At 32.1% G+C, this 24,031-nt stretch overlaps 1 protein-coding gene across 2 annotated transcripts in view; it reads left to right on the forward strand.

Moving 5' to 3' along the window:
• The first annotated feature begins 56 nt into the window (after positions 1-56).
• Positions 57-24,031, forward strand: part of LOC110460669 (synaptonemal complex protein 1-like) — a 26,075-nt gene continuing 2,100 nt past the window's right edge. The window contains exons 1-28 of one of the 2 annotated variants that reach the window (XM_021513710.1): positions 57-112; positions 1,515-1,587; positions 3,089-3,155; positions 3,761-3,867; positions 4,342-4,407; positions 5,744-5,811; positions 6,871-6,944; positions 7,220-7,278; positions 7,758-7,827; positions 9,191-9,264; positions 9,948-10,056; positions 10,704-10,798; positions 12,192-12,361; positions 13,025-13,092; positions 13,374-13,435; positions 13,705-13,821; positions 14,274-14,378; positions 14,607-14,710; positions 15,208-15,325; positions 15,980-16,050; positions 17,707-17,788; positions 18,358-18,483; positions 19,189-19,377; positions 19,661-19,873; positions 20,116-20,193; positions 20,528-20,599; positions 21,317-21,460; positions 22,279-22,593. In XM_021513710.1, coding sequence (XP_021369385.1) covers positions 1,525-1,587; positions 3,089-3,155; positions 3,761-3,867; positions 4,342-4,407; positions 5,744-5,811; positions 6,871-6,944; positions 7,220-7,278; positions 7,758-7,827; positions 9,191-9,264; positions 9,948-10,056; positions 10,704-10,798; positions 12,192-12,361; positions 13,025-13,092; positions 13,374-13,435; positions 13,705-13,821; positions 14,274-14,378; positions 14,607-14,710; positions 15,208-15,325; positions 15,980-16,050; positions 17,707-17,788; positions 18,358-18,483; positions 19,189-19,377; positions 19,661-19,873; positions 20,116-20,193; positions 20,528-20,599; positions 21,317-21,460; positions 22,279-22,593 — 2,886 coding nt within the window. In that variant the 5' untranslated portion in view covers positions 57-112; positions 1,515-1,524. Of the gene's footprint in view, positions 113-816; positions 1,014-1,514; positions 1,588-3,088; positions 3,156-3,760; positions 3,868-4,341; positions 4,408-5,743; positions 5,812-6,870; positions 6,945-7,219; positions 7,279-7,757; positions 7,828-9,190; positions 9,265-9,947; positions 10,057-10,703; positions 10,799-12,191; positions 12,362-13,024; positions 13,093-13,373; positions 13,436-13,704; positions 13,822-14,273; positions 14,379-14,606; positions 14,711-15,207; positions 15,326-15,979; positions 16,051-17,706; positions 17,789-18,357; positions 18,484-19,188; positions 19,378-19,660; positions 19,874-20,115; positions 20,194-20,527; positions 20,600-21,316; positions 21,461-22,278; positions 22,594-24,031 lie in introns of those variants that run through there. The other variant, XM_021513711.1, reaches the window with a different exon arrangement.

The raw sequence follows: 24,031 nt of genomic DNA on the forward strand, positions 1-24,031 counted from the left end.
AAAACAGAAATTAACATTATGCATATATAAAGACATTAATAAAATTTCCGGAAATCGACATCGACCTTGACCTCAAACACGTGCGTTTGTTTTGGAAGAGCAGACGACAGAGGTAATTTTATTTCATGGTTTACGGGATTACGTTCAGATACGTTCGATGCTCTATTGTTTATTATTTAATTTTTACGCATATATTCATATGTTTTAAAGGTTTTGTTGGTCTTTTTTAATAGGAAGTAGTTTAATGAGAGACCGAGAAAGCCAAACCTCGGCCCACACCTGAAATAAACACTGTTCTGCATTGGTGGCATGCTCTGATGTTCATGTTTGACCACTTAGTACAGTGACGTAGCCTAGCAAATACAAGGCTAACTTATAATTAGTTAGAGAAACAGGCCTTGTCGTAATAACAAGGAAATCGTGACATAATATTATCAGTAAATCACGATTTTCATGAATTCATTTCTGTAGAACATTACTGTACAGAAGGAATATCAAATGTTTTTTCCGTCTTCTAAGCATTATACAGTAGAATATATATATTCCATTTCCTAACTGTGTTTCTATGTGTTTTGAAAAGAATTAAAATGAAAAATTAAAATATGCTATATGTTTCTAAGGTGGCGAGATTATATGTCCCTCCCTTTTCACTAGGAATATGTGACACCCCCATCGCCCTCGACTTTTTTTGTGTTCAAATTTCGGTCCTTTCACATCCCCCCTTGTTTGACACACCTGTAGCCTCTTCCTAAGTTCTAACTGATTCTGATTAATAGAGTGAATTTTCCTAAGCCAGTGCTAGGTCAGAAGAATATCAAGTACCTTTGGCGCCCGCTTGGGCCTGCATTGCTCATTGTCTGGACCAGTGCACTTTCAAACAGGACCAGTGGATTTTATTTAACTGGCCTTTTGGACCAGCTACCATTTTTTTTAAAATTCCATCCCAAGTAGACCGTCGGCAACTAGCGTGCCTCAATTGGTGGAACATCCGTCTAGAGTTCAAAGGGTCCCAGGTTTGAACCCTAGCTGGTCTGGCCATGCATTTTTGTTCTCCTTTTGCATTTATATATATTTCCTGTGGGTAGCATTGAAAAAAACCTCTTGTTACAATTGCAATTAAGGAAAACACAGCAATTATAAAAGTCTTAGTGTTGAATAGTGTAAGAACTCATACAGTTTAGATATATACATGTATCATAGAAATAGTCAAAAAATGAAAACTGGTAGAATGGCCATGTCCAGATCAAAAGGTGACATACAATTGTAGCTGTAAGCTTGCAGGAACAATTGTTTTGCATTCAATACAATTGTATATATATATGTGTCCAAGACAGGATCTTTGGTTATATTTACACCCCCTCCCCATCAGATTGAAATATATAGATAGTCATTGTGATTGCATGTATAAACTTAAGGTATATATAGGTACACTATAAATGATCAAAATGAAGGTATAGGTTTGGTTTGTCTGAGATGACTGCAGTTGACTTTTGATATATATTTTTTAATTTCAGTAAATGCTGAATGATGATGCAGTCACGAGAAAAGCAACAACAACCCTTTTTCAAACCAATCACTAATACACCGGTAAGTCAAAATCTACTGAGCAATGCATGTGTATGTGTGCATGTGGTCACATTTGTCACCCAATAGTTTGATATTATATATATGAATGCAATGTAATTCGTGGAATCATACTTTTAAGCTTTCAACCACACTTTGGTATTCATGTCATGGTTGAATTGATCAGTAAAAAGAATTGATAGTTTAGCATTTAAGTAGTTATCTTTGATATCATTAAGGAAATAGTGATAAGTAAGAAGTAAACAACAAAATGGCACAAGTGAAGCTACAATTAGTTTAAGTTACCTAATTAAGATGTGTTCACTATAAATACTTTGATAGCTACTATATCTGGTGCACTTATGCATGTGCATCATCAATATAGAATAAGTTATAAATCTGTTCCTCAAGAAAAAATTCAAAGTTTTTGTAGTGCCAGTGAATGCACAGTGGACAAATAATCAAAGTTGATATCAAAGATTTTGAAAAAAATTCCAATCTGTCAATGTGATATATTTTCAATTTATTAATTTTCATGCCAACGAAGTAGTCTCTGGATCAGTGGCAGCAGACTTCACTTCACCATACACGTCTGAAATAGCTGAGGACGACTTACTTATTTTCACCAAACTATATATTATACTATTAAATATAAGGTATAGAGAACTTCACCGTTACCAAGTTGATCGGGGTCATTCCGAGATGGCAGTGTGTTGCATGTCACATACTCAAGTCAGCTAGAGGTCCATGCCACTAGAAATACAGAGTTATGGCTCTTTGGTTACTTTTAAATTGATATATATATATAAAAGTTTGTCCACAAAGCCAAATTTCCTTACTACCTGATATTTTCACATACCGGTAAGTGACCACTAAACTTGCTACATGTATATTTATGAATTATCATTGGAAGATGACATATTCCTATCAATGAGTCTAATGTGCCTCAGACCACTATATAAATTGTTATACATGACTCTTTTTTCATTTAGATATCAAGGTTTGTAGCGATAATAAAGTTTTCGTACTATTTCACCTACATTAACTCAACATGCAAGTTGCAATGCCACTGTATCTTTAATTTGGATGGTTGATTTGACTTGTAAGTTTTAATGTTGAGTTTTGACCCTTTGTTTAATTCTGATACCAAAGATAATTTGGACCATATGCTTCTTACTACATGTATGTATTTCACCTAAGTTCATCAACCATATATGTACTAATGTATCTTACATTATTGATCATGTACTGTCAGGTCTTGTGCCCCTATATATACAGAGTTAAGGCCCTTTGTTCATGTTGATCCAAATTAAATTTTGTCTTGAGCATTAAGCCCTTCTGTACTCACTCACAGTATTACTTTCATTCTCCAAACTGGACACATCAAAAGGGTTCTAGTAATTAGATTCTGCCCTCCAGGGCTCTTTGTCTTGATGAACAAATGATGTGAAGGCATTTGTTCTAAATCACTTTTACTATGTATACCATTACCAAAATTACCATTTTGTGCTTCTTGTGTTTTCAGCCATCAAGCCATATGAGGCAGAAAACATTCCAAAACCTATCAACATTTCAAGTATCTAGTGCTAAAGGTAAGATTTTACACTACATGCATACTTTAGTACACTATGTACCATTATCCATATAAATATGTGAGTTAAATTATGAATGTTAAGACTCATGAAGTGAATTCATCACAGCATTTTACATTGATAGACACTAAATTGCTATTTTTCCTTTTAGTCTACGGGAGTATATTTATAATTTGAATCAAATTTAGCATCTGGACTACCAAGCAAACATATGGTTATAATAAGTGCCTAATTTTGTAAAATATTTATATAAAATAACTATAAGTGGCTAGTCCTATGTCACTGCAACTCATCTGAGATATTATCATGTTAAAAGATAGCATCCCAAGCATACTATAGTAAAAAGACCTAGGAAATTTAAATGTAATTTTTCTGTATTTTTCCATGTTTTTCCAACAAGGATTATTTTTTCAATAATCTATCAGTCAAATGATATTGTTATAGATAACAAACTTTTTACAAGTGCAAAGAAATACAATTTTAAAAGAGGTGTTTCACTAGTTCTTTCTGAAGTTTGTCTAGGACTGTAGGTCAAGTGTTACTTTCTATAAACCCTCTTCTATATCATCACTTCAAATAACATTTTTTAATTAATTTTTTTACAGAAAATGAGGCTGTCAAGCAAGACACAAACACTCTACATGCACTGCATCAGGAAGCTGACAAAATCATGAAATGGAAAGTTCAAACAGAAATTGAAATAAAACAGAAGGTAATTTTTAGCTCTGACACCTGGCATAACAAGTTTTCAAGCTGAATATGGGATTGGCTCATCAACTTTTCATTTGATTAACTACCTAAGAGATAGGGTAAAAGGTCATAATATTTGACAAGTAGCTTGCTAGCTTGGAGTATGTGCTACAGATTTTGCAAAAAGTGACCTAGACTTATCTTCAATTTCACAGGGGTCAGATTTATTAAAATGCTTAAAAAACTCCTTATAACCAATTAGCCTAGAGGTATATGCCTGCGATGCTACAAATTCAGTTCAAATGCTAAATTTGCCTCCACCATATCATTGTGCAAGGTCAAATGTGTTGAATTCATTAAAATGTTCAAGCATATTCTTTTAAAGAACAGAAAGGCCTGGAGTCAACTGTCCGACAATAGCAATTTATGTGAAATGAAAAGATTTTGAAACATTTACATGGAAGGCAAATATAACAAAGATTAACTGTACTTTCAGGAAAAGAACATACATGAAGCAACATGCACCATTGACATGCTGCGGAAGGCTAGCCTTGATCTACAGGTATTGTTGACATTTTGTTTATTTTTTTTTATGATATTTGGAGCATATAGTCATTTTTTGGTTTATATGGTTCTGTGATAATTACTTTAATACTTTACTTATGTTCATATTAATACTGTAGAACAAATTTAATCCTATGTACCGGTAAACCAAATTCAGGAGAATGATGTCCCAAGAGAACGGGAAGAAGACTTCTGATTTTTGAGTCATTTTTCATGATGATTAAGTCATTAAGATGGAAGACAGAGTGACTGTAAATAGACTGAAGTTTTGGGAAAATGTTGGTCTGGATGCTATCTATTGAAGGATTACATCAGACACATTGGTAAACTAAACTTGAATGGATGATGCCACTTAGAAATTTGAGTTAAAAAAAAATATGATTAAGTCATTAAGATTGAAGACTGTAAATAGACTGAAGTTTTGGGGAAAGGTTGGTCTGGATGCTATCTCTTGAAGGATTACATCAGACACATTGGTAAACTTAACCTGGATGGATGATGCCACAGAAATTTAAGAGGGAAATCCCTATCGAGTCTGGGGTTACTTTTTCAATGGCCAAAGGTCACAGTAGGTAAAAATAGACTGAAAGTTTGGAAAAGTGTTGGTTTTCAAATGCTTTCTCCTGAATGATACACAAGCTGCATGTAAACCAAACTTGGATGACTGATGCTTCTTGGAAAGACAAATATCCCAGCTGCTTGGTTGTGGAATACATGTACATGTACTAGGTTTTTGAAAATGTTGATTTCTGGATGGTATAACTTATACATCTTATATATCAGATCTAAACCAAACTTAGATGAATATTGCCTCTTTAGAAGAGGAATAGCTCTGTTGATTTTAAATTTACGTACTATTCAATTTAAGGTCAGGCTGGCTAAAAATTGATGAATTTCTGTAATATGTTCATTTCTTAAAAAATGTATCCGATCAAAATGTTTTTTTTCCCAACACTTCATCATTGGCATGTACATGTAATTATATTATAATATGCTCCCAAACCAGGAGCCTATTCAGGAACCATATATGTCAGTTCTACTGACAGTTTTATTGTACAAACATTACAGTTTAACCCCAAAAATAACCATGGTTATCCATTATGATTTAAAGAGACGGGTAACACTTAAGTTCATAATAGGTGAATGTTTGATATCTGTTGTCTGTTTTTTTAAGGTTATACATACTATATAACCTTAAAAGGTCTAGAATTGAGGGAATAGCCAGAATTAAATTGATAGTACTAGTGCTATAGACTTATAATGGTTCAAATTAAAAAAAAAAAAAAATGAAGTTCATGTTTCCAAAATAAATATTTTTTCATCTATTTTTTCAGCTGCAAAATGAAAATCTTAGTTTGAAACTCCAAGAAGAAATTGAAAATAGGGAGGAGCTTCTGCAGAGGTACAGACTAGTTACTTGTCACACAAGCTAAATATATATATCTGGTTTATTATGCATACATATTAACCTCTGGACCCTTCTGAGAGGGAATTGTCCTAGCTTTCACAAAACTAGCTATCGAAGTCTGTGGTCCCTTTGAGAAAACTCCCAGAAAGGAATAAAAGCAAGTGAAACTTTTTCAGTTTCCTGTGCTGTTGAAACATTGGTTTATTAATTAAATTATTATCCTATATAATTTTGAAAAGATTATTCACACCATAAACTGCTGAATTCCCAATGTACAACCACTAAAGTACCCAACAATGTTAGAGGTTTAACACTGTGTACATACTTTCGACAAGTGCCCTGTAACAATCATATATGATATAAAAAAACAACAACAGTGGCCTCTTATGTTATAGTACCCAGCTGACCAGTGACACTCATTAGGGCCCTGCATCAGAGATGTCCCATAGTAATCACAGTGTCTGTCTGTCAGTCCATACTTTCGTTTCCAGAGATTATCTCTGTCTCCATCTTATCTTTCTGAAATTTGACCTGTTGATTCACTATGATATATGTTTATGTGCAATAGAGGTTTAAAAATGTCTGAAGTCAAGGTCACTGTTACTAAAAACCGGTTCCTTATTCGAAATCCAATAGACTGCTCTTTTTGAAATTTGACATGATGATAAACTATGATATGTAGATATGCAATAGGTGTTTGAAAAGTTTCTTAGGTTAAAGTCAAATTCAAGGTCACTGTTACTAGAAATAGACCATGGGGTTACGGTCAGGCACATGACAGGGCCATTGCTGATCTGTCAGTGTTCTAGTTAGTTTAGTTATTTGGTTTACTCAACCAATGTCTAAGGGCTAGGGGCTATACGGGTAATTTAAGGGATTCAAGGGTACAATTTCTCTCGGAGAGGAATAATTGACATGTATGCTTGTGTTGGGTCTGTTTCATCAGAATGCCAATTTTCAAAGGATGATGTTATTATTTCCCGAGTTACAGCTAGTTGTAGTAGATTCAGTAGTATTTTGATGTTTGCATTTTAAATTTTGCTTTCATTACAGAATAACTTCAACAAGAGACATCTGCAATTTGCTGAAAGATCACAGTGCAAAAACCGAAGATAGATTGCTGACATGTGAATAAAACTTTCATTACTATTTGTATTTTCAAATATAATGTATACTCGTTGAATTATAATGAAGGAAAATACAGAAAAAGTATTTTTGTCAATATCTTATTCCGCAACAAGGTTCGAAAAATGCTAGTGACCAGCTGCAATTGTTTTTCTATTGATTTTCTGATAGAAACATGTTATGAAATGTGAGAGAATAAAATGTAAATAATTGTTTCATGATGTACATGCGTTATGTCAGTGGTTTAATATTCAAGTGAAATTGTTTTTAATTTCAGGTGAAACAGAGAGAACTGAATTGAAATATCAGGAAAAAGAACATCTGAAACAGTTTGAGGTAAACTGTTGTCAATTGAAAATGATTTTTTTATGATTAAAGTTAACTTTATTCAGGTTTAAATCTTTTCATGATATGATTGAGTGGTCTTGGAAGTATGTGAAAGATTAACATCAGCTTGAAATGGCAAATGCATTTTTTTCTGCAAATGTGTCAAAATCAATTGTTCTATATTATAATGCAATGGAAATATTTTTCATGTGGAACTATGGAATTCTGAAAGGGTTTTCTTAAAATCAATCCATTTGGGAGAAAATTTAAAAAAAATCAATCTGTTTTATTATTGATTTGAGGATTTTGGAAAGAAAACAATATACTGTCATTTATTCAAATGAGAATTAAATTTGAACTCTTAAATTGGCAGTGTTAGATATTTGAATATTTAAATTGATGCCTTTTTATTTTCCATTTGTGTCCTATTATTGTTTCAAAGTTGGTATCAGAACCTTATACATCATATTTTTTTTCATCTTTTACAGGACTTGTCAAAATCATTCAGACAGCTTCAGCTGAATGCAGAGGAGGATCACAACAAATTGACTAACCAATGTATGTGTACTACTATATATGACTATATATATGCACATTTCCAAATAGCATCCACCCTTAATAACATAGACATATCTATATGTAGGCTTCATTTACATTATATTCCATATAAACTTGAATAACAGGAATAACAATAATAATAAATATAAATTTACCATGGAGTTTTTGCCATTGTGCAATGTCTGTTATCCATTGTCGGTCATCATTCGTCCATCTATTCCTAAAGCCTTACTCCTCTTGAATAGTTAATCAGATTGCAAGCAAATTCACTCTGATGCCATCTGGGGACCAGATTATCGAACATTGTTTAAAACAAGGGTGTGGTCTTGATGGATTTAACCAAATTTGATAGTAAAAATCAGCAACTGTAATCCAAGGTGGGAAAGGGGCTCAAGATATGAATTGAAATATTGGTCTAAAACATCACTAGGGTAAGGCAATCATATTTGTTTACTTTGAGTTGGTACTCATGAGACTTGAGGGGTAGAGCTCCAGAAGAGGTATTTTGAAACGATTGTACTCATTAAAAACATCTAAGATCCCCGCCATATAAAATGCATAATGGACATGTGCCTTGCTACCAGGATTAGCCCCCAGAGTCCCTGAGTCATAACAGGAAAAATGTGAGCTCCCAACCCCATATATAACCATGTATATAAATGCTGGGCATGAAGAGATGAAAATGCTGCGAGCATTGGGTCTAGGCTCCAGTCCCTCGGTCATATTTTTGAAACAGTTCAGATCTTCTCCCTGTAGCCATATATAAAGTTGCTAGATATAAAGAGATGATTCCAATCATGCTATTAAACATGAATGGCCTGGCCCAGAGTCCAGATTTGCGACTTGGAACTTATTTCCTTGGATGTAACATGGAAATGTTTGAGATTCGAATTGCATAACCATATATATAAATTCAAGGCATGAAGAGACAAATACTTTTATAATACCAGGTTTCGTCCTTAGGTTTTGTATTTACCCATGGGGATTTACTTTCTTGGTCATGACATGGAAACAGTATATATACCCACAGGGTGCTAAGGTATTTTATTAATTAAATATTACTGCTGAAGATGTTATCAAATTTTCAAACACAATTGTGCATAATCTTTGCAATCCAGTGAAGTGGTTGATGTTTAGTGAAAAGCAATCTGTTTAAGCACATTCAAGTTTATATTCTAAATGCAAGTGATATCATCAATGTGAACACTGACAACATGTTTTGTTTAGATAAAAGGTGATGCCATACTAATACCATAATATGGCATCAGCAGCAGTACGGGACTTGAATTCTAGACATCCTACTACAACCATAGGGAAACAGATATTACGTTAATTTAAACTACAATTCTTATTATTCTTACAGTAACAGTTGAACTTCAAAATAAACAAGAGCAAGAAAAAGAATGGAAAGAAAAGATAACCACAGCAGAAAGTCAGGTAAAGTCAGCTAGGGCCAGAGGGAAGGACTGTGAGTCCTAATTTTAAAGTAAATTTTATTTCTGTTTGAAATTACACTTTTACTTTTCCTTAACTAGTACACCAGAGATCCACACCCTACAACCATATTTTATTTGAAATACATATTGTATCCAGGACATTTTTGTATAAATGAAGTAGGGGTGACCCCTGGGGCTGGATGTGTTTGGCCCAATAGTGATATATCATAAGAGAAGATAAGTGTTTCAAAAGTGGAACACTTAGATTTCAAAGATGGCCTATAGGGAAAATAATCTGACATGGTAGAAATGTTGAATTGAATTTACAAATATTATGATGTAACATTTACCAGGGATGAACAGTTTTTTATTTAGAATACTAGTCCATGCAGGTTGATTTTGAAAAGTTCTACTAGCCCAGCCTATATTTTCATAGTGGATTAGGATATTAAAATTGTCACTAACCCCAACATAAAATCTACTAGCTCCGTGTGTCTGACTAATGGAAATGAACGATTTATGCATGATTTGGGATATGCATACAGTATTCCCATCCAATCAAAATTAATGTTCTCATTGTACTCATTATAATAATTCAATGTGACAGCTTGGATATATACTGATAGTATTCACCAGGTAACTTTAAAAGCATTTGGAAATAAAACACATCATCATCATTTTCAGTTGAAAGAACTTCTGAGTAGCTGTGATGATAAGGATATTGAGATAAGAGACATCCGGTCACACCTTTGTAAAAATGAAGACAAGCTGTATGATATGAAAAATGCTTGTGGTAAGTGTGAGAACTGGATTTTGGAATTCATTTGATTTTGCTGCCTTTAAACTAAACTTTTTAATTGTAATACAATTGTACTTGATAAATACTTTAGTGTAGTGTATACATGGTTAGGGATGCTGACATTCTGTCACTCTTAATTTTTCCCTGCTTCTAGTAGAAATGATTATCTTAATATCCAACTGTTTTTCACAAATGTGGCCTAATTTTACACAAAGAAATCCATTTAAAATTCCTCCACATATAAAGGTCTCCGAAAGACTTGAGTGTCACATAAAAGCAAACAGCATGCTGGGAAAAAAGTTTTGAAACTGAATTTTGCGACAGTTGCTACTGGAGTATTATACCCAAATTTGATTCAAAATATAGTTTCTGACAGGTTTTTTTGGACAACCAATTTAGGATTTAGTTAATGAGATATAGATAATAGTTCTCTTTGTAAGGATGCTTCTGTTATTTGAAATAATTTCCATTAGAAAAAGTTGATATTGATGATGGTATTAAAGTTATAATCTGTATAATGAAACAACCATAAACTTAATTTGACCTCATTTAGAGGGTGATTTGATTTATCACACTTTCAAATAAAGACGTTTGACTGTTTTTCATACCAATTTAAGCATTATTGCATTAATTTGGAACAGATGATCTTCAACAAAAGCTGCAGTTGTCTGAAGGGTCCATTAGTGAGCATAAAGATAAACTTCAGGAAACAACATGCCAGCTGACCAAGATAAAGGTAGATGATCAGTTAATTAATTGCTGAGTAATTTACTTTAAATATATTTTTATACGCCCGTCGAAGACGGGGACGTATTATGTTATCATGTGAGCGGGCGGGCGGGCATGCGAACGATGTCTGCTCGATATCTCGAGTAATTATTAACAGATTAACTTCAAACTTCACAACAAGGTTAATTACCATGAAACCACGGACAAGTTTGATAACCGCCATTATCCGACCGTAATTACTGGAGTTATTACCCTTGGTTTCATTAATGCGATGCATGCGTTCCATGATGTTGTATTGCACTCATTGATCTACCAGTTATGTTGAATGATTTCTCTTTTAATATCAATTACTCACAAATACTTCATATATTTCAATCATACAAACAACTGCTCATTCAATGTGTGACGGGCGTATTATATACCGCTCGCGGTAACCTTGCTCATATTATTTTTTATTTTATAATATTATTTTAAGATTTTCATGCATTTTTTCATTAAATGACAATAATTATAGTATGGGGCCATGTTACTTGGTAACATAGTTTGGATTTGCATTTTGCTTACACCAAATTTGATTCAATTGTTTTGGTTAACTTTAAATATGCTACTATGTGCAATCTTGGTTTCCAAGAGTAGACACGTGGTGATAACATCATCATTTTGAAGCATGGATCCCTGATGTATGAGTCGTTCAATATGTGATGGAATAATTAATAAAATACCTGACAGGTAATGTTCATCCAAGGAAATTATGTCAATGAATAAATATGTTGATGTTGTAAGCAAGACGTTCGTTTCCAAGGTAATAAAATAACATAAAACTGATACAATTGTTCAAAACTCCAAGCTCTAGTATAATTGTTGTTTGTTGCAATTAATACTTATACCTTGTTGTTCCTTGACCATGTACTCTTTGAAGTGGTACATAGTGTATCTATTATGATAAGTGTTGAAATATATGCTACTTACTGTGATGTGGCACTGATCAGATCTTATGCTAGGTTTGAAAGTCTACATGTGAGTCCAGAGTCTGCATATGGATTATTGTAAATTCACATTACATATGGTACTGCTTCAAATATATGCATATAACTATCTTGGATTTTTGAAAATGAAACTTGATGCATTATATATTTTTCTGGTTAACAAATTATGTGTGCTTCAAAATTCCTGGTCCAAGTTAATCATGTCAATTACGTCAATTTAGCAGCGTTTTAAGCCCTATAGGCTTCTAAAAGGCATATACCCTAGTATTTATCAGGTATAACATTAAAGTGTGATGGCACTTAAAAAGGTTCCATGCATGCCCCACCATCTGTGGGAAATATTGTAATATAACCCTGTATTAGTTGTTGTGAACATGTAAAACCTAATCAATCTATCATCATCCTCTGCTTCAGGGGCATTGTACACGGCTTGAACACAGAATAGCTGAACTGAATGAAACTTTTAGGAGCCATCTTCCTGAAGATGAGTTTCGGGAAGAACATAATATGGACTGTCTTGACATTGATCTTTTGGCATCATACGTAGAAAAGACACTGAAGATGGTATCACAAAAGCAAGACAGGTACATGTATACTTGTTTAAAACAAATATTACAGGTAACTTATTTAATTAAGGAGCCCTTCTCTACTACCAGAGATTATAACTATGCATAGGAAACGTTTCTTTCAGCACGACTATACATGTAGCTTCGATAAATCTTTATGAACATTTTGTCATTTATGAAAAATTTATAAAATTTGTTGTAAAATTGGTTACAAAAAAATGTAAGCGTGTTTCAGAAAACATTAAAAAAAAAAAAATTGAGAAAAAAAAATATGGTCTGAAATCTGTCAACATGTGATACAGTTCAAATATGATCATTTCATGTTGATGAAAAATACTTCTCATCAACTCACACATGCAATTTATATATTATGATGCTTATTTTGGTTTGAATGCTGCAACAATCCAAATTAAAGACTTACATTTGGCTGTAAAATTGTTAGGCCACACACCATCTTTACATACAAGAAACAGGAACTTTATCTGCTGTACCAATAATGCATGATAACGTATTGTCCAGACTCCTAGGCATTACCAAGTGGAATTGAAAGGGTATCTGTTACATTGTAGCTGGAGGCTTACATTTATAGTTTCTTTTGAAGTGATCCTAAATATTATGTATCAAAACTGTTAACGTTTATAGACGTAAAAAATATTTTCATGAGAAGACTCAATATTACAGAATTCAAATTCTCAAAGAAGAGCTTGCAAGGATGGAGAGTTCTGTCGAAGAATTGAAAAGTTCTAAAGGTAACCTCAATTTTCTTCGATGAGTCTCAACTTTAAACTAGCATTGCAGGTTGTACTGTTGGGGAAGAAAACGTGCACAGACTGAAATATTCAAATGTTGTAAATACTTAGTTGATCTGGAAGTTAAGAATCAGTCAGAATAAATTACACAGAAAAAAATGTTGTCATCATCATAAAGTTTGAATATAAACATTTCATGTAGATAGGTGTACTTTGCAATTTATTATCAAAATTTTGATTGAATGCAATATCAATTAACACACCTTTTTCTATTTAAACAGATATGTTAATAATGGAAAAGAGCGAATTTGAAGTTAGGATTTCTGCACTTGATGGGGAAAAGGTTGGTCCCATTACATTACTAAAGGATGTTTAAATGTTCTGTCCAAAATTTAAAAAGGTTATAATATACATTGTATTATTAATTTTCACGATAAAAGAAACTTTATTTGGAAATCAGACTTGATGAAGGGCTAAATATTCAAATTTAGTGAAGCCTCCACCATCATAGACATTGGTCTACCTGTCTTTTTTTGAACTCACTTTTTTTTATAATTACCTTCATTTATTGTTAAAAAATGAAATTCTGTGTGCCTTTTTAATCAAATCCAGGTCATCTTACTGGCAAAGATGAAGACTGAAGAAAGTAAGATCCACGAACTGGAGGCATCAGTATCCAGTCTGACCATCGACTTAGTAGGCAGCAAAGATGAAATTATGACCCAGGAGGTAGACTTAAAGAAAGAATTCTTACAGACTAAAGCATTTATAGGTCAAATGAAAAAGATAGAGTTTTTGCTGGAGCATGTCTAATGTCAAAAATTATTAATCAAACAGTTCTATAAGTTCAAAATGACATGGCATATTTGACCCTATTTCAAGTTCAAAAAGACATGGCATATTTGACCCTATTTCAAGTTAATGACAAACTACAGCAATTTCTTTTTGTGTAGTTTCTTATTGCTGTTATTTAATGAAAAGAATCACTGTAATGTATGTCAAATTCATTGAATCACTTTAACGTATAAATCGCAAAAATAACTGTCATGAAGTATGACTTTGCACATAACGTATACAGTATTCAAATTATAGCCATAGTAATAGCATTTTTACATGTATGCCATGAATCAATCACAAGAATTACACTAAACGGTAATGTTTTGTACTATATTTGTTTCCAGATGACCATAAACAAGCTGGACAGTGAAATAAAAAGTCTTGCCACAGATAAAATGGCTCTGGAAGAAAATTTGATGTCCGCACAGCAAGAGATAAAAAATTACATGGTTTGTTCTTGTGATAAATTCATGTATGTTAGTTACTCTCAGTTAACATGACGATTTGTATATATATAATATAGCTATCAAGAATTTGGATAATGAATATGGGATGAAGTTAATTGGCAATATATGTGCTTAAAAATGCAAACCAAGAGTTTGGTATACCATAGTGTATTATAACTACGTGTATCATATTTTAATGTCATACTAACTCAAATTGCCTTTTTTCTGCAGAAAAGATATGAAGAGTCCCAAAAATCATTACAAACTAAGTGCGAAGCTGTGCAGTCTTTATCCAAAGATTTGCAAGCGTTGACAGATTCATTGACAGAGGAAAGGTAAAACAAGCCAAATTAGTTCAAATGTCATTTAATTAACTCACACTTATAAGTCATGGAAAGCTTACTAGTTTTCCTCATTTAAAAGGAATTGAAATTAAAACCTGCAGCCTCATAACACTTGTGCAAGATATAACATTATAGAATATTTTAATGTACATACTTAGATTTGAGATATTTTTATATAAATGTAAACTTCATTTATTTTACAACAATTATGAAACAAGCTTTTTCAACTTATATTATACTCTTGTTGGCCTAAATGAAAGCATGCAGGGGTCTTAATGTGGGAGGACACCACAGTATGCAGAGAAAATGTTTAACTCATGTGGTTCGACAGGTGACCCTACCTTTTTACTCCTGATCGGGTCCTAGACCTTGAGTTTTTATATTTGATGTTGAAAGCACCTGCATTTGGGTTAAATTTACACTATTTGGTGACCACTAAGGCTCATGGGCCTATTGTATTTTTATGTTTTTTAATTTGTATCTTGTAGGACAAATCATGAGGCAACATCTTCAAAACTATGCAAGATGCAAAGTCAGATGGTAGACACTGAGGATGAACTGACATCAATTGTAGCTGATACCAAGAGTTTGCAAACAGAAATTCAGGCATGCAATATGATGTGAACTTATTTAAGATAACAATAAACTGAACCATTTTCATTGAGTAAATTAAAACACATTTTGATATTGGTTGTGAAATAAGATACAATTTAAAGTTACCTCTTTCAATATAGTTTTGAATCAATAAACAGTAATAGTTGAAATATTGCTTTAAGTGAATATAAACTGGAACATCATGTGCTATTTATTAGTGTAGACAAATTGATGTTTGCTCCAGCTAAATTGATACCTGACATCTTTTCAACATTATCCTCACAAAACATGCTGTATGTATACTGGGAAGAATGTCATGCTTTGCAGTTTCAGTTAGGTGTCAATTTGAACAAGAAGCCTTTGATAATGAGTGGTTCTATCATCTGTGAACACTGTCTTCATATCACCATATCTGTATGCATGTTTGTTGTGCAGACACAATACCTTAAATCAATAAAACTTACAATTTATGTGTAGCTATTACCGGTGACCATAATGATAGTTCCTAGCCCCAGACTTGACATGTTTTAATATGTTGAAAATCTATAATTATACGGAAAATTAACAATTGGAATATGATAGAATAGTTCCTACTGTCTTGTACCAAATTATATTTGATTTGTGATAATTGCATTTTGAAATATGGCTGAATTTATTGATGAACAGAAATTGAACAAAAATGAGAAAAAGCTGCAAGACTCATTAGAATCTGCAAATCAAATGATAGAGAGATTTGAGTAAGAGCCATTTTACTATTTAAATTTTGCTAACTATTATGCATGGAAAGTTTTCTTGCATGAGTTTCTTATTTCCAGTTTTGATTATGGATTCATTACTACTTTTGTTATGTTTTGTCTTCCAATTGATGGACTCCGTTTGGTTTTTCATTTATGTTACTATGGAACATCATCAGCCAAAACACTAAAGGTTAACTGAACAAAATCTGGAACAACTTATTTTGAAATGGTCATCTGAAGTTTAGCATTTAAGAAGCCAAAACATTTGTGAACATTGTTATGCAGATTATCAATGACTAGTTAATTTAATGTGGTATTATTATATCTATAGACACTTGTATTAAAAGATTGACACCCTCTTTGCCACCCAACCTGGGCAATGGATTGAGGAGGGAGGAGTTGATAGTGGAAGAAGATCGTAAGGCAAAACAAAAGTGCCTGTACATTTTGTTATTACACATTTTGAAAAATGCATAAGTTTGTAATTGTATGATAGTGCTATTTTTTTTAAATAACATTAGAGGCAGATTTTAATGTGTAATGACTCATGTCTGCTTTGCAGTGTGCCTTGTAAATCCCCCCTCCTGAAACAATGCTATTTCAGTCTACCTCTGATTATCCAGATTTCAGTCTTCCAAACTCACTGTTAATATTTTAGAGTAAATGAATGGTCACTGTAATTCAAATGGTTTAATTTTAGAAAATTAATTATAAAATTTAAGGTTAGATTTCATGGTAGTACTGTCATATTTTTTGTAATGCAGATATTTTATGCAGATAGTGTGATGTTAACATCGAGAATGCTTTCCTTTCTTGTGACATTATTCCGTCTTTGCGTATTGCAGAGTTATCTTCTCTTATGAGCAGGTATTGATTGTTACGTCATTTGTTTGTGAGAGCAACGTCATCAAATTTTAAGAAAATTACGTAATTTTCTCACACAAACCAATGACGTAATGGTCAATCAATACCTGCTCACAAGAGAAGATAACTCTGCAATACACAAAGATGGAATACATACAGGAAGATTAGTTCCTTAAGTTTATATGCTGATTTGTCTCAAAACAAATGTAAAACCATAATGATAATGACATGTTCTATCATGTAATTAATCACAAATTTATTTCTGTAATTGTTAGAGTCAGCACTAAACAATGTCTTACTTTCAGATTAATTCACACTCTCCGCCTAAATTTGGTCATCCCAGGATCATATATTTTGATGCATAATACAGTTCAGAAGAAGCTTTTCTTGATTTCTTTTATCTTGTTAAAATGTCTTAATAGTTTGAACATGACAATATATTCAAATAAAATGTTATTTGTCCTGGAGTTATTATAAAATCTATGTTTTTTTAAACTATAAATGATCAAACTCATCTGATCTGAAGGAATTCCCCTCAATTAGCAAAATGTTATAAGCTCTTGCTCTTCTCCATGATCATTAGGAAAAAAGTCCATGATTTTGTTTTGTTACCAGATATTCGATGAGTCATTGGTAATGGCATTTCTTCAACTAATGCAAAATTTTAAAAATTGGAAAATTATATATTTTTCTTTTTTTCTCTTCTTTTTTTTTGGTGGTAAACAGTATATTTCTTGTACTAGATATAGAGTTCAAGCATTTAACTTCGGTATGATTTCCAATTGGTGGCAGGGAAAAGATTGCTGATTTAACAGAAGAAATGGAAAACAAGATCAAGGAGAATGAAGAATTAATGGGAGAAAGAGATGAGCAGGTAACTTTATTTTGAGTTTTGAAATTTTAGAATTTTCATAAATGTACTATGATAAGTTAAGATCACTTCGTGGTCCTGACCAACTATTAAGGTTATTTTCATGATGATCTGAAATCCAATACAGCAAAAATCTTGAAATCTATGAGAAAAAATAAATTGAGCTATATTTTTTAGAAAAACTGAAATATCTATAAGTTCACAATTATTGTCTTCATACTTAAGTATTTTACCATATGTAATGCGAAAAAGGGGGTCCTGAGAGTCACTGTTATACAAGAAGCAATGGTTGATCATAGTGGTAAGAAATATGTGGGGTATTATTTGGCCATGGCATAAGTTTCTGTTCTATTAAAAGTCTTCTTTTTTATTTATATATAATATTTGTGATACAAACTGTAAGTACCTGGTAGATGTACATTTTGACTTTAAATGTTTTCTTATTTATTCATTTTATATTATTTTTTTTAATATTTCACAAAATATATACTTTCACTCACTATGACATCCTCTCTTTCTTTAAATTCTTTAATAGTTTGATGCTAGAGGCAATCATTTTTTCTTCATTTCAGGATAAGAATATGAATGGCGAAATAGAGACAAAAACAAAAGAGGCATCTGCACTTGAGGAAAAAATCAAAACACTTAAAGAAAGTGTGTCCTCTAAAACAAAACAAATCAAAGAAGTTGAAAAGGAGGTAATTGAACTGAAATGCACCTGAAATGCTTTGTTTTTATATGATTTATTTTTGCTTTGGTACAGCATCTAGTGTCGGTCTACCATCATTATCAATCACAACAGTTTACTTTTTAAATATATTTGTAATGTTTATTGGCTTTGCATATAGGATGTATTCTTCAGATAAAATTATAGGGAAACAAATATATAATTATGACATCTGTGATAGGTTGTATTTATCAACTTTTCACCTTTTTCTTTTTTTCTTTATAGATATTGGATATATTTTGATCATAACAATCAATCAAAAGAAGAAATGTTGAGCCTAGTTTTGGGATAATGAAAGAGTGCAAACTAAGTTTTTATGAATTTGTTTACTCTATATATATATATATATAGTTCAGTATCAAAATGTGATTTTGGAGGAACATATTCAAATACACACTATTTACCTTTTAGGTTGATTTAAAAAAAAAACTTTTATATGACATTTGAAATTGGTACTGGTGTCCAAAAGTGTTGCATGGTCCTGGGGAGAGGAAATGTGCAAAGAAAGGTCAAAACAATTTGAATGGTTTATATTTTATAGAATCACATTTACACCATGAATTTGATAAAAATAACAATGCTACTAGATTAACACTATAAATTTGTTTACCATTTGCAGAGATGAAAATGTAGGAAATTGATTAAATCATTCGTTTTATTCTTAATGAGTTTTTAGGTAAGAAGCCTCAAAAGTAAGTTAACATCCCAGAATAAGCTCACAGATAATAAGGAAAAGGAGATTTTTAAACTTGATTCAGCCCTTGAAGAAGCTGATAAAAAGAAGTCAGAACTTCAAGAACAAATAGATAGTCTGATGTCAGAAGCATGCTCAGAGAAACAGAATGCTGAAGCAGCTAAAAAACAGGTTTGTAAAGTTAGGAACACTTGGTACATGCATGTGCCATGTTTAGTGATAAAATTTATACTGCTTGCCCTGTTCATCTAAACGTGTAATTTTTCCTATTTTCTTAATTTTTATTTTTTTTATTTTCCTGCTTGAAAATTTAACATTCTATAGATAGTTTCATTTTTGCATTAGAAAATATGCCAAATATGCCTATTAACACTTATTTTGCATCTTACTGAAAGTATTGAACATACCAGTATGAGAATGATGTCAATATGTTACCCTTTCATTTTATTTCTAGTCAAAAGATATGCAAATATTGAGTGAGAATGCAGTGAAAGAAAAGGAGGAAACTGTCAAGAAATGTGAGGCACAGATAGCCGATATGACCAGCACGTTGGAGAAATATCAACAGGAAAATCACAAACTTGTAGCACAGAAAGACAAAGAAATAAAAACACTTAAAGCAAAGATTCACACAGTAGAAAAGGCTGGAAATAATTCCCGAACAGAGGTACAGATAATGCAATAATGTGTGAAGTTTTTCTACCTCTCAGTTTGAGTAATCTCAATAAAACCAACACCTCAACATCTTAGCATTCACTTTATGAGATATTGAATTATTCAAAAGTATTTTTTTATTTTTGAGTGAAACACTCGGATTGAAATTGTAGAATAAAGAAAATGTATTGTTTAATAGGGCATTAAAATGTATTTTTTAATAGGGCATTCCAAATCTTTGTTTTGTCGTTTTAGATTGAGCAGAAATTGGAAGATTTGCATGTGGAAATTGAGCAACAAAAAAGGCTTATGGAAACTTCTGAGGAGGAAAAGGTTTTCTGACATCATTTTTTTCTATGTATAACATTACAAAGGCTTTTCCAAATCTATAAGAATTATAAAATTTGTTCATTTCCATTGGGAAATTCACCGTAGAACTTTTTCAATATATTGTTTTTATTATCAAAATTGCACACTTAAGAATTGTGTAAAATTATTTAATAGACACATGATGTAATTATTGAACTTGAAACATGACTGATACAAGTCATATTATTTACCATATATCAATATATTAAAAGATAGCAAGGTGTGATGACCTTCATGTTTACCTTAATATAAACATCATATAAATATTTCTTATAGACATTCTTTTATTTCTTTACAGAAATCACTTGAAGAAAGATGTAAGGATTACTTCAACAACCTGACAGGTCTTGAAGAAACCATATCAAGAAAGGTTTGATTGATATAGCTATGTTAACGCTTGCTTTGCATTGCCACTGTATATATAGACATACCTAAAACGCCAGTAATTGAAAATCTACCTTAAATATGAAGGACATGAACAAAATTTATTGCCAAAATCAATGAAAATTATCAGTATTAAAACTGCATTCTATTTAAAGTCATAAATTCCTTAATAATTCTGAATATGATTAAAATCATAACATACTAATTTTAAATTAAGTATTTGTCAAATTTGTGTGGAGCCCTGATCAAAATTATTGAAGTATAACTCTCAATAGAATGTAGTTTAATGCTTCAATAATAAGTATGTGAATTTGTGATTACAATGAAATTGTATTGCTTGTAATTATTAGATGTATTCAAGTTAGTTGTCTGGTTTTGTTTGTTATGCTGTTTATATGTGGATAATCCACTTGACTTTCTATCAACTGTTTCTATTCCCTCCCCGTCAAATAATACTGCTCTCCAAAATGTATCACATTCTCATGGTCCAGCTGTGGATATATAAAAAAAAAATCAAATACATGTAGATCTGAAAAGCACTAGCGCTGTCATTATTAATCTTCCGACATTTACACATAAATACAACTTCTGACATCATTTATAATAAGGACAATGTATATTGTGACATCATAAAGAAAGGGAGATACTTATTATTAAAATAGTCTAATTAATTGCAGTTTTAATGTCTTCGGTATATTGACAGGAAGAGAAGATTTCAGAGCTTGCAGATCTGGTTGCTAGTCAGAAAAAGGTCCTCAAAACCTCTACAACACAGACTGATCCAGTAAAGGAAAAGGTAGCACCAAGTCCTAAATCCAGAAAGGAACAAACCCCTCAAGTACCACAGGTTTGAATATTTTTGTTCATATGGTAACAAAATTTGTTTTGAAGAGAATCAGATATGTTATGATGAAATATAATTGACAGTACACTCTTTATTTTTTAAACAGGAAGTTAATTTGTTATCATTACCTGAGATACTTCTCAGTATTTTACAATTCTAATAACTTGCCTGATGTAAAGGCAGTTTACATGTTAGCTAATTATAAGCTAAAGGAACTAAGAAATTGTTTGAACATTTATATTCTCCATTCATGTGAAAAGAAAATACAAAAAACTGTGCTTCTCAAAATGCCAAAAAACTAGAACCAACACTTAATTATATTGATAATTTAGAAAGTATTCTTGGAAGGTTTGCACCATATACTGATGGATATTTGGAATAAAAATTTGATATTTCTATTCATTCAGCTATAGTTGCAACAATTTTAAGGACTTCCTGATATACAAATTTACAATAGGCACTTAACTTGTTAATATGAGTCTACAGCTACTTAAACTACTGTTCACATTGTACAGTGATTCCAAGCAGACAAACAAGAGCTCCCTTCCCCTTATATTATTTTGTCAAACAAACCTCATTTCAATGATTAAAAGAAATGGAAAACCAAAATTGCCACCGAATAAATTCTTATAGATATATTATGACATGTAATTACGGTTACTGTCAAAATCTTGTCATATTCTGTGTGTATGACCTCATGCAATAACCATTCTTTCACAAATCCAATTTTCTATATATACACCATTGTTATATATTTATATAGTGTATCACCAAATCATTATGGCTGTTCTTCTTGGTACTTAATCTTCAGTTTATTTCAGACTCCACAACATGGAAGACAAGGAACTGTTAATGGTTATAGAACAAGCACTCCTCAAGCTTACACTGCAGCCACACCTAAAACCACAACTCCTCGACTGACAGAGACAGCATACACACCTGTCTCTGCTCAGAGAACGCCAAAACCTACCCCCAAAACCCCACAAGGGACCTTTACCATGAAAACTCCACAGAGAAGTATATTGAAACATGACTGTATTGATTCTGCAGTTAAGAAAAGAAGGGTTGTTTTTGCATCACCAAAAGAAAGCTCTGATAGTTCAGATACAGACTCCTCACAGCTAATGGAAATAGAGGTATGTAATTTCATTTAAGAATGTTTGCTCATCATTTTCAAAGTATTTCAACTTGTAAAGTAACTTTTTTTATGATCAGTATTTAGACAATGTGTGTAAACAAAAAACAAAAAAATACACGGCAAGAAATGCCTTATAAAATTAGGTTGTTGTGCCCTTTTTCAACTCTCATTTCCCAATGACCAAAGTTGTCTAATATGTAACTGCTGCTGCTGTCTTCTGTCTTTAAACGCTTTTTACAAATGACTTCCTCCTAACTGATGCAAAAAAACTTCTCCTCTAGAACTATGTGATGGATTTAAACCATATTTTATATGAAGCATCCTTCGGTTGTGATAATAAAAAAAATATGCAAACTCGGGGGACGACCTCTCGGAGCGATGTTTAATTTGGCTAGGTTGCTTTTGGCAACTGTTGCTTTGTAATCCACCATAATTTTTAAGAAGTATCATTAGGTGGTGATGATTCAAAAGAGGGCCAAAAAGCTTTAATAAACTTGATTGCCATGAAGATGTACAGGCCAAATGGCCCTATTAATTGTTGAGCCATATTGAGGCTATCAATATAAAGAAAATTTGTAAGGGAAGAAAGTGCAGGATGATTTCCCATAATATTTAAGATATATATTGGAAGAAGTGATTAAACTTTACTAAGTTAAGTAGCAATAAAGGTAATGTTTTTCTTTTACATCTCAATGTTTTGATATACAATGCATTTAATGAAAAGAATGCATCGACAGGTCTGAAAGTATTACACTTTGTCCCAATAACATATTTAATGGTTGTTCATTTTAAACAAATATAGTTCATCTTTTTGAAAACTTCAGAGAAAAGAGGTGTTGGTTTTTTTTGCTATTTTCCCCTTGAATACTCATACCACATATGACTAAGGTCAAGGAATTGTGTTTTTTTTTTTATTAAATTGTTCCAACTTTTGAGTCAAATACAACTAAAGCATACACATTTTTTAAACATCATAAAAATGGTGAGGAAAACAAATCAATATCAAGATTTTAGCTAATGTGAAACCATTTGACTTTTATTATTTGTTATTTATCTTTTTTTGAGAGGTGTAACATTAAAGTACTGTGAGAGTTAAAGAGAGTTCAAACTTTGTGAGACAACATCCTTAAATGAATTGGCACCAAAATCAAATTTACTAGTAACTGTGAATGTAATCTGTTTAGATATAGATTTAAATTGAAAATATATCATAGAGAAAGGCATGCAAAGTATGCTTTTAGCAACATTTGAGCTGACCAACTTCGATTCCTTGATAAAACCAATGTTTTAGGTAGTGTTGGTACATTTACCTGTATGGCATATGGGTTCCTTCCTGTTCAATGATTTTACATACCAAGAAATAAACAGGTATCTAACTGCTTTCAAAACTTATAGCTTGAAGTTAACTTTCCACTCAATTTTTTTTTTTGGGGGGG

Source organism: Mizuhopecten yessoensis, unplaced genomic scaffold (assembly GCF_002113885.1).
Source record: "Mizuhopecten yessoensis strain PY_sf001 unplaced genomic scaffold, ASM211388v2 scaffold10447, whole genome shotgun sequence".
In the NCBI taxonomy this organism is placed as follows: domain Eukaryota; kingdom Metazoa; phylum Mollusca; class Bivalvia; order Pectinida; family Pectinidae; genus Mizuhopecten; species Mizuhopecten yessoensis.